We start from the raw sequence: 15,679 nt of genomic DNA on the forward strand, positions 1-15,679 counted from the left end.
CTGCCGGTTAAAGCAACTGGGATATTATTCCATCTACTGAGGTCAGATTGAATAGATTTTAGCGTTCTGCTAAAGTTTTTGGCAATGGTTTTATCTAAGAAAGGAAATATATCTACTCCCAAATACTGAAAATAGGAAATATTGGAATTTCTGAAATGATTCTTTGTGCGTTTCATCTCTTAATATTTCCACATAAAACCATTTCACCTTTCACCTTTTAAAAACAAAACAATTCACTTATCAATGTGAAAAAACAACAATCAAAGCCATAATGCTATATAAGGTCATTATGACAGTTTTATTAATTACAGTATAATAAGGCTGTACACCATCAGTGCCTGGTAGACTTGTATTTGAACTTAATGAATGGCATTGTAGCAGATCCCCTCCAGAATGAGACTTGAAAGGTTCTTCCAGGACACCAATGTAATGTGGCCACAGCACAGCTACAAGAGTATACAAACCAGCACAGCAAATATGGATGTACAGTACAGGGAGTAGCAGAGTCGTTCTTGAGCATATAAACCTAGTGAGATAATTATTGGCAAGGATACTGTCATGCTAAATTCAATTAGCAAAACCAATGAACAGCTGATTGTCAGTCTGAACTGTGGCAGAAGCAAATAATCTGTTAAATATGAAAACAAACACCGTCCGGACAGGATACATGGATTGCGTCCCAAATAACACCCTATTCCCTACATAGTGCATTACTTTTGACCAGAGCCCTATGGGCCCTGGTCAAAAGTAGTGCACTACATAGGGAATAGGGTTCCATTTGGGATACAAGCAGAGACTCCTTGTCCTGATCCCTTACAGTTTAATTATACAGCCTATTGTGCCCTTTCAAACTAGAGGAGGACGATATCCTCTTTATCTCTGTAGCTTTGGTCAACTTTGCAGAGAGAGGAAGGCAGACTCACAGAGCTAGATGAGTTACCATAGAAGTAATATAGAAGCTGAAGTGAACTTGAGTGGATCCCCTGTGTGATATTTAACATCTGAAGTATGAACCAGTCCTACATGAGTTGATGGTGGTGGGTCTTCTTCACTGAGCAATATGAGTTACAATAGAAGTCATACAGATGTACTGTCTTAATTTGATCGCTCTGTTGTCGCAGAGAGTTTTCCTGCGCAGCCTTTTTCAAAGGCTTCTAAAGTTTGTAATTTCCACTTTGAAATGCTAGACTTGATTTGCCCTAACGAAAAATGTGTCAACCCTACAAAAATGTCCATTAATTATAACCCACATAATAATTCACATTTCCTGTTGCTGCAGGATTATTGTCCTGCTGTGAGAAATGGATCAAATTAAGATAGAGCACATCTGTATAGAAGCTAATGTCAACTTGAGTCTCCTGTTGTGTGATTTGATATTTAGACCTGAAGATCAAGGTGCACATCTGTATAGAAGCTAAAGTCAACTGGAGTCTCCTGTTGTGTGATTTGATATTTAGACCTGAAGATCAAGGTGCACATCTGTATAGAAGTTAAAGTCAACTGGAGTCTCCTGTTGTGTGATTTGATATTTAGACCTGAATATCAAGGTGCACATCTGTATAGAAGTTAAAGTCAACTGGAGTCTCCTGTTGTGTGATTTGATATTTAGACCTGAAGATCAAGGTGCACATCTGTATAGAAGCTAAAGTCAACTGGAGTCTCCTGTTGTGTGATTTGATATTTAGACCTGAAGATCAAGGTGAGGTGATGGTGGTGGTTCTCTTCTTTCAGAATGTCTCCACATGTTGTCAATGGCAGACCTAAACATTGTGTATATGGTTGTGTATAAGGCAAAAACTAATGTTTCATTTAAAATGGCAATAATGATTGAGCCGGAAGCCATTGTATTCACTTGAGCAGCTCCTTGATCCTTTGAGTCCCACGTACGCATGCACACACGCACACACGCATGTACGCACGCACACACCCATGCACCCGCACACTGATGTCATCATATCTCCATCAGACTCTCCTCCTCCTCAGGCTCTGGCTCGGCTGCGGGAGCAGGCTCCTCGCTCTCCGCCTCCTGTCCTTCTGCCTCCTGTCCTTCTGCCTCCTGTCCTTCTGCCTCCTGTCCTTCTGCCTCCTGTCCTTCTGCGTCCTGTCCTTCTGCCTCCTGTCCTTCTGCCTCCTGTCCTTCTGCCTCCTGTCCTTCTGCCTCCTGTCCTTCTGCCTCCTGTCCTTCTGCCTCCTGTCCTTCTGCCTCCTGTCCTTCTGCCTCCTGTCCTTCTGCCTCCTGTCCTTCTGCCTCCTGTCCTTCTGCGTCCTGTCCTTCTGCGTCCTGTCCTTCTGCGTCCTGTCCTTCTGCGTCCTGTCCTTCTGCCTCCTGTCCTTCTGCGTCCTGTCCTTCTGCCTCCTGTCCTTCTGACTCTGTCCTTCCAGGCCGGTAGACAAAGTAGTACTCCTTGTGGGGCTCACTGTGGTGAAGACTGGACTTGATAGTGAGGGGGAACTCCTCAGGGGCCAGAAGCTGATGGTGGCCCTCCACCAGCACACTCAGGCTGTAAAATAGAATAGAACAGAATAGAATAGAACAGAATAGAACAGAATAGAACAGAACAGATAGAACAGAATAGAATAGAACAGAACAGAATAGAACAGAATAGAACAGAATAGAACAGAATAGAATAGAACAGATAGAACAGAACAGAATAGAATAGAACATATAGAACAGAACAGATAGAACAGAACAGAACAGAGCAGAATAGAATAGAACAGAATAGAACAGAACAGAATAGAACAGAACAGAACAGAACAGAATAGAATAGAACAGAATAGAACAGAACAGAATAGAACAGAGCAGAATAGAACAGAACAGAACATAACAGAATAGAACAGAACAGAATAGAACAGAGCAGAACAGAACAGAGCAGAACAGAACAGAACAGAATAGAATAGAACAGAATAGAACAGAACAGAATAGAACAGAACAGAATAGAACAGAGCAGAACAGAACATAACAGAATAGAATATAACAGAACAGAATAGAACAGAACAGATATAACAGAACAGATAGAACAGAACAGAACAGAATAGAACAGACCAGAACAGAATAGAATAGAACAGAATAGAACAGAACAGAATAGAACAGAGCAGAATAGAACAGAACAGAATAGAACCGAACAGAATAGAACAGAGCAGAATAGAACAGAGCAGAATAGAATAGAATAGAACAGAATAGAACAGAACAGAGCAGAATAGAACAGAACAGAATAGAACCGAACAGAATAGAACAAAGCAGAATAGAACAGAGCAGAATAGACCAGAACAGAATAGAACAGAGCAGAATAGAACGGAATAGAATAGAACAGAATAGAACAGAAGATAATAGGTTAGAATGGAATAGAATATAACAGAATAGAATAGAATGGAATAAATACTTCATTTTGTGAGTTAGGGTCAGCATACACATATTGATATGCTCAGGGTCAGCCACGGAGCAACGCCCCTGGATGGAGAGAGCAGTTTTGAAGGGGTTAAGTGCCTTGGTCAAGGGCACAATGGCAGGAGATTGTACCTGTAGGACTCTGGCTCTGCCACCTCAAACTTGACAGCACACTGGGAACACAGGTCCTGGGCTGTGGTGTTGGGGTGGACCCCCAGCGTCTTAGTGTTACACCCCACCTCCAGGAACGACACGTTGATGAAGTCCTGCAACGGGACAGCGCAGAAAGAGGAATGACATGAAATATCATATGACAATTTGTTTTATTGTCAACATAATGACAATACAATTTCAAAGAATACTGATATAGTCATAATGATCAAATGTCAAAATACTGCAGTGACATTTTCTATTCTATTACTCTGCGTCAAGCCTGACTTGTAAAGACCAACTGGACTACCGGGCCTAGTTTAGGGGGTCTCTTTTCCCAGCCTAACCCTAACCCTAACCCTAGCTTTATCCCTAATCCTAACCCTAGCCTTATCCCTAACCCTAACCCTAATCCTAAACCTAGCCTTATCCCTAACCCTAACCCTAATCCTAACCCTTATCCCTAACCCTAACCCTTATCCCTAACCCTAACCCTAAACCTAACCCTAACCCTAGCCTTATCCCTAACCCTAACCCTAACCCTAACCCTAACCCTAATCCTAACCCTAACCCTAATCCTAACCCTAACCCTAACCCTAATCCTAACCCTAGCCTTATCCCTAATCCTAACCCTAATCCTAACCCTAATCCTAACCCTTATCCCTAACCCTAACCCTAATCCTAACCCTTATCCCTAATCCTAACCCTAATCCTAACCCTAGCCTTATCCCTAACCCTAACCCTAATCCTAACCCTAGCCTTATCCCTAATCCTAACCCTAATCCTAACCCTAGCCTTATCCCTAATCCTAACCCTAATCCTAACCCTAGCCTTATCCCTAACCCTAATCCTAACCCTAACCCTAGCCTTATCCCTAACCCTAACCCTAACCCTAATCCTAATCCTAACCCTAACCCTAATCCTAATCCTAACCCTAGCCTTATCCTTATCCTTATCCCTAACCCTAACCCTAATCCTAACCCTAACCCTAACCCTAACCCTAACCCTAGCCTTATCCCTAACCCTAACCCTAATCCTAACCCTAGCCTTATCCCTAACCCTAACCCTAACCCTAACCCTAACCCTAACCCTAACCCTAACCCTAATCCTAACCCTAACCCTAGCCTTATCCCTAACCCTAACCCTAATCCTAACCCTAGCCTTATCCCTAACCCTAACCCTCTGTGTGTGCTACCCTGGTGGTCCTGACATGTACTGACCTGTACAGATGAACGTGACACGCTGGCTTTGTTCAGGGTGCGTCTCTTCTCCCAGCGGTGGATAGAGTCCTGGATCTCCAGACTGAGCTGCCGTGTCACAACCTGCTTGTCATAGTTCTTTATGTGCTCCAACGCTCCATACATAGTCGTCAGGTAGTAGGAGCCTGGTGACACACACAAGATAGTCATCATTAGTAGGCACATACACTGCATCTAACAGTGGTACTATGTGTGCGTCAGTGCTGTTATGTGTGTGTTCGTATGTGTGTGTGTACGTGTGTGTGTGTGCGCGTGTGTATGGAATTTAGTTTGTCCCTACCCTCTCCTAGCTGCAGTGCAGGGTCCATCAGCTCCATCATATACTCTACATCCAGTAGCAGGAAGGCCATGTTGCTCCTGGCCAGGACGTACATCAGCACCGGGAGGAAGTCATCTGCACCATGGGCCCTCCCTGCTGAACACATCAACCACCATCTTAGTCAGTTCACCTGACAATCAGGTATTTGTCAATCAGGTATTTGTGAGGCAGTACTGATCAATCATCCTCAACTTCAATCTCCACTCTCAGTCAGGTATTTGTAGACACTGGTGTCGTCCGGCAGTAATGATCAATCATTATCAATGTCAATCTGCACTTGTACACTAGCCCTGACTTTCGTTTGCAGATAGTCGAGTAATAATTAAAAAGAGACTTGGGAGGATGGCATCATGAGACTACTCTTACACTAACAAACAACATGACAAAGTTAATCATAATTCAACCACCAAAATCTACCCAGAAACAAAGACAGCACCTCACCTGGACAGCCTATAGACATGGATTCATAGATGATCTTGCAGGTCTTAAGGAGCAGATCAATCTTCTTCTGAGGGGAGTACTCCTGGTGGAGGGTCATCAACTTCAGCTGGATCTAAAATAGATGGATGGACGGATGGACGAACAGATGGATAGATGTACTTTGTTAATCCCTGAGGGGAAATTCATGTCATACAGCGGCAGACAAAACCCCCACTGTACAAGACAAAAACAGAATATAAAGTCAGGAGCCATATAAAAGTGAATGCCCTGGTCAACGGTAAATCCCTACATTAGTGCCATTAAGGTGTCATTTCAGATGCAGCCCATAACTGTCTACCTTCTCCATGACAGGGGTCTCTGGGATGCTGGTGGTGATCCCCAGTTCTGTGGTGGTGGTACCCAGGACGACACTCTGGTTCTCCCTCAGTCTCTTCAGACAGCCGTCCCTGGCGTGGATGTTTTTCAGGCCTGAATACACAGCCTCCTGCAGAGGCTTCAGCATAGCCTTACACAGGGCAGCCTCAATAATCACCTCTGGAGAACAACATGACAAAACAGTGGCCACCATTTCTATTTGAGAAGAGAGCTTGTTGCAGGCAGCTACATTTAGTCTTCAGTGCAATGCAAAGTAGGAAACTAGAATGTGGTTCCTCATTGGTGCTGGTTATACTCGCTGAGCAAATCTGGAAGCTGTTAAAAAAATTATTAATGAATGTATTTTTGGTGGATGATCACCTCTGGAGAGGAATGACACACATCACGCTGGTTAGAAATCAATGGTCTCCCTTGGAGCGGTCTATGTCTATGGCACTCTGCGTCCTTACACAGGGCTAAATATGTATTGATTTGACTTTATCTTAGATTCCCTGTCTATTCGACGCCATCTGACACATGTATTTTTGCCTGCAGTTATAGTTCTTTATGGACAAAAGATAACCAAATGGTTATTAATTCAGTATGAATATTATCCTCACTTGAATATATATACGGTATTTATATGTACACTTTGTAAGAAAACCTGACATTCAGCATTCACGTTGGAGGCTAAATAAGTTGGAACACCGACTGCGAGCCAGGCCTAATCGCCCAACATCAGTGCACGACCTCACTAACGCTTTTGTGGCTGAATGGAAGCAAGTCCCTGCAGCAATGTTCCAACATCTAGTGGAAATAATTCCTAGAAGAGTGGAGGCTGTTATTTCAGCAAAAAAAAAAAAAAACTCCATATTAATGCCCATGATTTTGGAATGAGATGTTCGACGAGCAGCTGTCCACATACTTTTGGTCATGTAATGTATGTCAGCTAATTAATTCAGTATGAATATTAACCTCACTGCATTTATACTGCATTTATATGTACACTGTGTAAGAAAACCTGACACTCAGCATTCACGCTGGAGGCAAAATAAGTTGTATATTAAACCCAATTAAGCCATCAAATGTCAACAGTAGCAACCCTCACTAACAACCATGTTGTCTGTCCCTGTTGTAATTTCACAGGTGTCACTAGAAAGTCTAATTTCCCACGCACAGAGAGAAGACTGTGATATACAACTGTCTCCTATTTGACAGTAAATAAGGGGAACATCCTGTTTGCCAAATGTCCTGTTGGACACTGAATATGGTGGGCATGTTAATTTGAAGATTAGTGAGAACTGAAGCATTCATGTGAAAGACAGTGTTAATGTGTATGCACACATGACTGTAAGTCGCTTTGGATAAAAGCATCTGCTAAATGGAATATATTATTACTATTATTCAATTATGAATATAGCCACGGCCAGGTAGAAACTGTATCAGACAAATCAAATGTTACTTTCTGGGGGGGGGGGGGTCTCAAAATAAGGAGCAAGAGGAGTTTTGAGAATGATGTGTCTAACGCTGTGTATTAACAGATGAATGTTGAGTATATCAAGGAGAATTACGCAGGCCCCGGGAATCGAACCCAAAATCCTGCCATTGCAAGCGCCATGCTCTACCAACTGCAGTAACTCTTTGATTACAACTGCTAGACTATGTTACTGTATCTAGCCTCTAACATGTTAGACTGTATCTCACCTAGTTTGTCCTCTGTGTAGACATTAGGCTCCAGTAGGTTCTGTAGCTCAGTGCTCTGGATAAGGTAACTCTTCAGCTGGGTCATCATCTGCCTGATTTCCTGCAGCATCTCAGTGCTGGAGCTGTGCTTCCCCATGGTCTCCAGGATATACACCCTGTGGTCAGATACGTTCATTGATTAGTCCATCAAGGGTGTCCGAATCGATTACAAAATTAGGGTAATTGAACACATTTTCCATTTCCCATTGGACAGGGATATGAGTAGGTGTCCACATACTTTTGGCCATTTTAGTGTAGCTGGCTGCATTCGCTAACTAAGTAAGTAAAAGTGAAAGTGAAATAAATACAATGAAATATAGCTATTTCTCTCTCACTCTCTCTCTTGCTTCTACTTCATTTTTGAATAAATTAATTTGTTCAAAACTGTTCAACTATTGTCTTTCTCTCTCTTTGAGTCAACTACTCACCACATTTTTTGCACTCAATGCTAGCTCACTGTAGCTTATGCTTTCAGTACTAGATTCATTCTCTGATCCTTTGATTGGGTGGACAACATGTCAGTTCATGCTGCAAGAGCTCTGATAGGTTGGAGGACGTCCTCTGGAAGTTGTCATAATTACTGTGTATGTCTATGGAAGGGGATGAGAACCAAGAGCCTCCTAGGTTTTGTATTGAAGTCAATGTACCCAGAGGAAAACGGAAACTAGCTGTCCTCCAGCTACACCATGGTGCTACACAGACAGTGCTGTTGAGGCTACTGTAGACCTTCATTGCAAAACAGTGTGTTTTAATCAATTATTTGGTTAATATACTGTGGGGAGAACAAGTATTTGATACACTGCCGATTTTGCAGGTTTTCCTATTTACGCTGCAGGATTTTAATCCATGACGGCGTAGTGTGTTACTAATGGTTTTCTTTGAGACTGTGGTCCCAGCTCTCTTCAGGTCATTGACCAGGTCCAGCCGTGTAGTTCTGGGCGGATCCCTCACCTTCCTCATGATCATTGATGCCCCACGAGGTGAGATCTTGCATGGAGCCCCAGACCGAGGGTGATTGACGGTCATCTTGAACTTCTTCAATTTTCTAATAATTGCGCCAACAGTTGTTGCCTTCTCACCAAGCTGCTTGCCTATTGTCCTGTAGCCCATCCCAGCCTTGTGCAGGTCTGCAATTTTATCCCTGATGTCCTTACACAGCTCTCTGGTCTTGGCCATTGATGAGAGGTTGGAGTCTGTTTGATTGAGTGTGTGGACAGGTGTCTTTTATACAGGTAACGAGTTCAAACAGGTGCAGTTAATACAGGTCATGAGTGGAGAACAGGAGGGCTTCTTAAAGAAAAACTAACAGGTCTGTGAGAGCCGGAATTCTTACTGGTTGGTAGGTGATCAAATACTTATGTCATGCAATAAAATGCAAATTAATTACTTAAAAATCATACAATGTGATTTTCTGGATTTTTGTTTTAGATTCCGTCTCTCACAGTTGAAGTATACCTAGGATAAAAATTACAGACTTCTACATGCTTTGTAAGTAGGAAAACCTGCAAAATCGGCATTGTATCAAATACTTGTTCTCCCCACTGTATTTAGTATAGCTTTATCTAAAAAGGAAAACTTTGTTAATGTTTCGCTATTAAATTCTTCTGAAATTCACTGAGGATGGTCCTCTCCTTCCTCTGCTCCTCTCCTCTCTGCAAACCGCATAGCCCCTGACCTCTCCTCCTCTCCCCTACAGCACACAGTCTAGCCCTTCTCCTCCTCTCCTCTCCTCCTCTCCTCCCCTCTGCCTCTCCTCCTCTCCTCTCCCCCACACAAAACCCCCACACTCCTCCCCTCCTGTCCTTCTCTCTAACACACATAGCTCTTCTCTCCTCTCCGCTTCCCTCCGCACACCTCCTAGTCTCAGTGGCTCGTGGTGATAATCTCTCTGTTCCCAGAAGGCCCTGGCTCCCCGCTGCTTTAGGCTCATCATCCCTTATTATTACACTTCCTCAATAGAAGCCTGCGGTTGCTATGGAAGCCAGCAGCAGCTCTGGTCTAGGCACTGCCTGGTGAGTGTTAGACATAGAAATAGAATCCCTAGAATGGACTTGATTTCCATTCTAGTTATTCTATTTATGGCATTAGCTGTATTGGGAGATAAACAGTGTCTGGGATTTTTTGTGATATTTGGGGGCAGAAACGAGCTGACGAGGGAAAAGTTTTGTTGACGTGTGGCTTGATTAAACCATATTATGAGGTAAATGTGCGGTGAGTGGTTGAAATTGAGAGCCCTGTTATTGAACTGCGGTAAGTTGTATGCAATAATATTGCAATGATTTGACTGTTTTATGCGGAAAGAGTTTATTTGTTTATTTGGATCCCCATTAGCTTTTGCAGAGACAGTAGATATTTTTCCTGGGGTCCACAAAAAACACAAAACATGACAAGTAACAAAACACTGGTACACTGATAGACAAGGACAGTCACACGAAGGTATATAGTGGGGTAAAATTTGAAAGCCCTCGCTTAATTTGCGGGAAATTCTTGATTTTGCAACCCCCCAAAAAAAATAAGAGGAGGGACTAGTTAAGCCCTGGATGTACCTCACTTTACCGTTACAGCAGGCGGCAGCCACTTACAGTATCATGCAAAGGTCAAAGAAATACACTGGCATGAAATATTGAATACCTGAAGAACATTACATGGTGGAAAAAGGGAGTGTTATCTTTCCAGTCTGAACCTAGAGAGGACAGTAACAGTATATTGAGAAGGTTTAAGGTAATGAACGTGGAAGTGTTTGGCAGCTCTGGAGGCATGGGGTTGTATTGGCATGTTTATTGAGTCTTCTCTCCATTCCCTTTATTGTAGTTTTTCCAATGCCAGCCCACTAAGCCGGATTAACACAGGCGTATATTTGCAATTCAGCTAAATGGAAATTTCACAGGATATATATATATATTGTGTGTGTGTGTGTGTGTGTGTGTGTTATACACACATAGGTGTGTATCCATCGTCTTCTGTATGTGGTTACCTTTATAACATGAATCCAAGTCATACTACTGCCCCCTGCTGTAACAGTGTGTAATCACAGGAGATTAGACGCAGCATACAACTAGAACACAGATTGGGCTAAACTAACCACTTATTCTGTTCTCTCTCCCCAGACTCTACAGACTGACAGAGGAGAAACAGTTACTCTGGACTTGTACAGGACTCATCACAGGAACTACGCATCTCTCTCTCTCCGAGGCCTGTCTCATCAGTAGATTCTCTTTAGAAGCCCCACAGTGAAGACACAGTGATACCTTTGGACAATTGAAGCAAGCACACACATTTTCCTCAGGAAAATGCTGCTAACTGATGCTGACTCACATGATCAGCTGACACCAATAGACGTGGTCCTTCCGTGAGGACTCGGCCACTAGAAAGTCTACAACTGAAGATACGTGGATTTGTCATTTTCCTATGGAGCAATAAAGCCCAACTGCTATGTTCATTGTATTACTGAGGGGATTCCCAGGTTATGGAGTTGTGTAGTGAGACCTTGATGTCAGCAGTAGCACAGCAGACTCAATGGAACTGCGCTGAGATAGGGGATGCACCAGTCTGCATGGCTTAAACAGACCATAATATATCAATGCAATTATCCCAAGTGCATTTTTTTCAACAATGTAAAAAAATCTGAATGTATCTGTTAATTTAGTTGGGATTGATCAGGTACACTTGACTTTTGCCCCTAAAATAACTGACTGAGAAAACTGTAAACTGCAACTTTTGTTTTGGAGGACTACAACAGGAAGTTCAGCTCTGTAAAACTACAACCCCCATTACCCACCATGGTGTTGCCGCAGCCAGACAAGCGCCACGTGTGCCTGACCACCATGGTGATCATGACCAGCATGGCCTTTATGGACGCCTACCTGGTAGAGCAGAACCAGGGGCCCAGGAAGGTAAGAGGCCTTAAACATTTTTTTATTAAGCTGTAGTCTGTGATTCAAAAAAGAATAAAACTATACATCATTAATTTAAAAGTCCGAAAATAGATGTACCATTCGTAGACTGTAGCTTTGAATTACAAAATTATTTAAAGTTGGCCTTTTAATCAGTGATTTTACTGTTTTGACATCCTTTTTTTTTTTTTTTCATCTCTTTCATTGCCTTTCAATTGTTTGCTTTTTATTTATTTCAATATATTGTTTTACTGTAGAAACTGTTTTGCGATTTTAATGTTAGGTAAATGAAGTATGATGTGTATTTGTAGATCGGGGTGTGCATCATCGTGCTGGTGGGAGACATCTGTTTCCTCATCGTGCTGCGCTACGTGGCGGTTTGGGTCGGGGCTGAGGTGAAGACCGCCCGTCGCGGCTACGCCATGATCCTCTGGTTCCTCTATATCTTTGTCCTGGAGATCAAGCTCTACTTCGTCTTCCAGGTAGGGAGACGGCTGGGCCAGAAACCAGAGGGTCATGAGTTCCAATACCAGTGCCTACCGGGGAAAATCTGGTGGGGAGTGGGCCGGTGTAATAGGACTTTCCAGGTGAACAAAAAGGAGAGCAGTCATTGATGAAGTCATTCAAAATCAATACGGTTTAATTACAAGAATTCAGGGAGACACCTCCAGAACAGATGCATAGAACATTTCTAACTGGCCTCTTGGAGACCCTTAATATCCTAATCAGACAGCACCAAGTGTACCTTAAACACCAGCCAGAGAGGCTTCTGGAAGTCCAAACAAAAGACATTGACTGTCAGCTGCAAAAGAATCACACAGTGTTTCACATAATAAAATGATTATCAGTGTCCTCAGTCCTTGCACCTCCAGTCTGGCGTCAATCACTATCAGCAGATATTAGTTTAATCCATAACATCTAGTCTAGTGACCATCAACCCGAGTGTTACAAACAGAACGCTGGAAATCATGTGTAGTACAGAAAGGGAAGATATAGAAATATGCTAAACATTGCATTAAACACTCTAAACTGAATATTAACTTTATTCATCTTAAATATTGCCATTACAGCCGGCAACTGGAGTGTTGCTGGCATCAGTATCCCAGATACCATCTCCTTTCGTTGTACCCTTGAGCAGGATACTTCGCCCCTAAACTGCTCCAGGGACGCTGCACTGTGGCTAACCGTGGGGTGTGTATGTGTGTGTATTGGCTGGGGGGCGGGGAGGGGATGCTGCAACCTGATCTCATAGTTTAATGTCGGGACTTGACAGGGCTGGATACTCACAGAGATCCTGAAAAAGACACATTTCAATATCTCTCTGACAATTAACAACAAAGAATGTCTTATATCTTCTAGAACTACAAGGCGGACAGGAAGAGCCTGGAGACAGTGGCCCGGAAGGCTCTAACCTTACTCCTCTCTGTGTGCGTCCCGGGGCTGTACCTGGTCCTTGTGGCTCTGGACAGCATGGAGTACGTGAGAACCTTCCGGAAGAAGGAGGACATGCGGGGGAGGCTGTTCTGGGTGGCCCTGGACTTGCTGGATGTTCTGGACATCCAGGCCAACCTGTGGGAGCCCCAGCGGACGGGCCTGCCCATCTGGGCCGAGGGACTGATGTTCTTCTACTGCTACATCCTCCTCCTTATCCTGCCCTGCGTCTCCCTCTCTGAGATCAGTGTCCAGGGGGAACACGTCTCGCCTCAGAAGATGATGCTGTACCCTGTTCTTAGTCTCGTTACTATAAACATAGTGACTATCTTGATCCGCGGGGTCAACATGGTGCTGTTCCAGGATAGTAGGGTTTCCACAATTTTCATAGGGAAGAACGTGGTGGCCATAGCCACGAAGGCCTGTACGTTTCTGGAGTACAGGAGGCAGGTGAAGGAGTTCCCTCCACAGGACCCTAGCATGGCAGGTATAGCATTAGAGCTGCAGCAAGGGAACTCTGTGGGTCACAGCCACGGGCACAACCAGACCTTACCCAATGCCACCACTAGCCTCCCCGATGAACTCTCACCGACCGAGGTCATAGACACATGACCCTCGCCCATGGATAGTTAGATCCTTTTCACACTGTAATGCCGAGCGGATCCATGCTGTGATGTCTTTGGTATTTTTCTTTCACACTGTGCTTTCCAGCAACTACCAGTGCAGTACAGCTTGGCTTAGCTTGGCTCAGTAGTGTGAAAATGGTGGCAAGTGTCTGACCCTGGGCACAGCTAGACTGGACTAGACTTCTCAGAGCTCAGTATGACCCCAACCAAGACTGTTCCCGTCCTATGGGGTGGCAGAAGCAGAAAGAAACACCATGTTTCACTGAGGCCGCTCCAGCTCAGGAAAACGGCCCAGCGCCTTGCCAGCCAGCCTACCAGATGAACTGATGAGATCATTCTGATAAAGACTGATGTGTTTTTCTATTTTATTGTGTGTGTTTCTATACTTCTCTATGGTGGACTAGCAGACAGACAGACACATACTGGTGACCTCAGATACAAAGCCCAGCTCAGCTGACAGGAGCTTATAGTCTACCAGTTAACCAGACCTTTGTGCAAATACTACTCAAAATAATTTCAAATACTCTTTCTGGACTTGATTGAGCTTGCCTGGCACAATGGAACCAATTGAATAGTGGCAATACTGAAAACCACACCCATCTGGCACTCCAGGCAGGCTAGAGCAAACATTAAACGTTTTTGAAAGATTTCCAGTAGTATTTGAACCCAGGTCTCCTGTAAACTCCTTGTCCTTTTTGACTCACTGGGATTTTTTGTAATTCCAAGACAATGTTTTTAAGTGATGGTGTAATGCTGTAATTCTCTTTGTCATTTTAAATATATATATATATATATATATATACACATACATACATACAGTGTATATATATATATACACTGTCATTGAAGCAGCATTCATTTGAGGAATTTCAGAGTGAGGATGGTTAGAGGGAAACAAAGAGAGGGAGGGGTGGACGGTGGAAGAGAAAGCAAGAAGAGAGAGAGGGAGTGAGTTAGAGAGAAAGAAAGAAAGATGGGAGGGAGGGTGGGAGTGGGAGGAAAAGGGCTTGGGAGAGCGGCAGTGTGTGTCGGGGGTGGTGGGTGGGAGGAATGGAGGGATGGAGGATGGGTAAAGGGCTGGGGAGAGCGGCAGTGTGTGTCGGGGGTGGTGGGTGGGAGGAATGGAGGGATGGAGGATGGGTAAAGCTGCTTATTAGGTGTAAGCCTCTCAGAAAGGGATCCAATTACCATGCTACTGTGAGGCTTTTAAAGTACGAGACCAGACCATATGTATGGTGTCCATATTAGGACATCCTTAGAGTCACAAGAAGGTGGTGTCAGACACCTGGGCCCGTATGTATCAAGCATCTCAGAGTAGGAGTTCTGATCTAGGATCAGTTTTGCCTTATAAATCATAATGAATTAGAGGAATGACCTGATCCTAGTTCAGCACTCTGACTCTGAGATACTTTGTGAATACGGGCCCTGACTATACCCACTCTTTGTGACTCAGAGGCTGTCCTAATATGGGCACTAGGTGAAACACCTCTGTGTTTCCCTGAGCTCAGCACTATATATAGATGGAATAATAAAGAGGGTCCACAGCCCTTATAGTTTCTCAATGTGTCTTAGTATGTGTGCTTATGTAGCATTGTGTGTTTGTGTGTGTGTGTTTGTGTGTGCTTATGTAGCATTGCGTGTGTGTGTGTGTGTGGGTGTGGGTGGGGGGGGGGGGGGGGAGTGCTTGTTTTTGTGTGATACACATACCTTATAAAACTCTACTTAAAAAAACTACAATGAAAAATCCATATGCTCTTTCTTTGGCAGGAAACATGCATGCATAATATTTAGCATAAAACATGAAAGACCAAGCTCTCAAACAACATTCAAATTACCATAGATGTGTTTAGCTGAGAGATACACAATGTCTTAACTTTTTTTTTATGGTGGAAACAGAATATACTAAAAGGCCAAAAGTGCTCGTCGAATATCTCATTACAAAATCATGGGCATTAATATGGAGTTGGTTCCTCCTTTGCTGCTTCTGGGAAGGCTTTCCACTAGATGTTAGAACATTGCTGTGGGGACTTGCTTCTATTCAGCCACAAGAGCATTAGTGAGGTCGGGCACTGATGTTG

General features: G+C 43.6%; 2 protein-coding genes across 2 annotated transcripts; one reads left to right on the forward strand and one right to left on the reverse strand.

The window, feature by feature from the left end:
* Positions 1 to 272: 272 nt before the first annotated feature.
* Positions 273 to 7,764, reverse strand: LOC311102304 (ras and Rab interactor 3-like). The gene is made up of 7 exons (XM_084143607.1): positions 7,613 to 7,764; positions 5,892 to 6,088; positions 5,555 to 5,666; positions 5,075 to 5,209; positions 4,756 to 4,919; positions 3,518 to 3,651; positions 273 to 2,501 (listed from the first exon to the last, which is right to left on the reverse strand). Exons 1-7 carry the CDS (start codon positions 7,746 to 7,748, stop codon positions 1,952 to 1,954), a joined length of 1,428 nt encoding a protein of 475 aa, XP_083999733.1. The 5' UTR covers positions 7,749 to 7,764; the 3' UTR covers positions 273 to 1,951.
* Positions 7,765 to 11,430: 3,666 nt separating this feature from the next.
* On the forward strand, positions 11,431 to 13,587 carry LOC311102306 (transmembrane protein 121-like; the record flags this gene model as incomplete). The annotated part of the gene is made up of 3 exons (XM_084143609.1): positions 11,431 to 11,544; positions 11,856 to 12,026; positions 12,904 to 13,587. The coding sequence occupies 3 exons, from the start codon at positions 11,431 to 11,433 to the stop codon at positions 13,585 to 13,587; spliced, it is 969 nt and encodes a 322-aa protein (XP_083999735.1).
* Positions 13,588 to 15,679: the final 2,092 nt, after the last annotated feature.

This window comes from Coregonus lavaretus, assembly GCF_964263955.1.
Source record: "Coregonus lavaretus genome assembly, chromosome: 27".
Lineage (NCBI taxonomy): Eukaryota > Metazoa > Chordata > Actinopteri > Salmoniformes > Salmonidae > Coregonus > Coregonus lavaretus.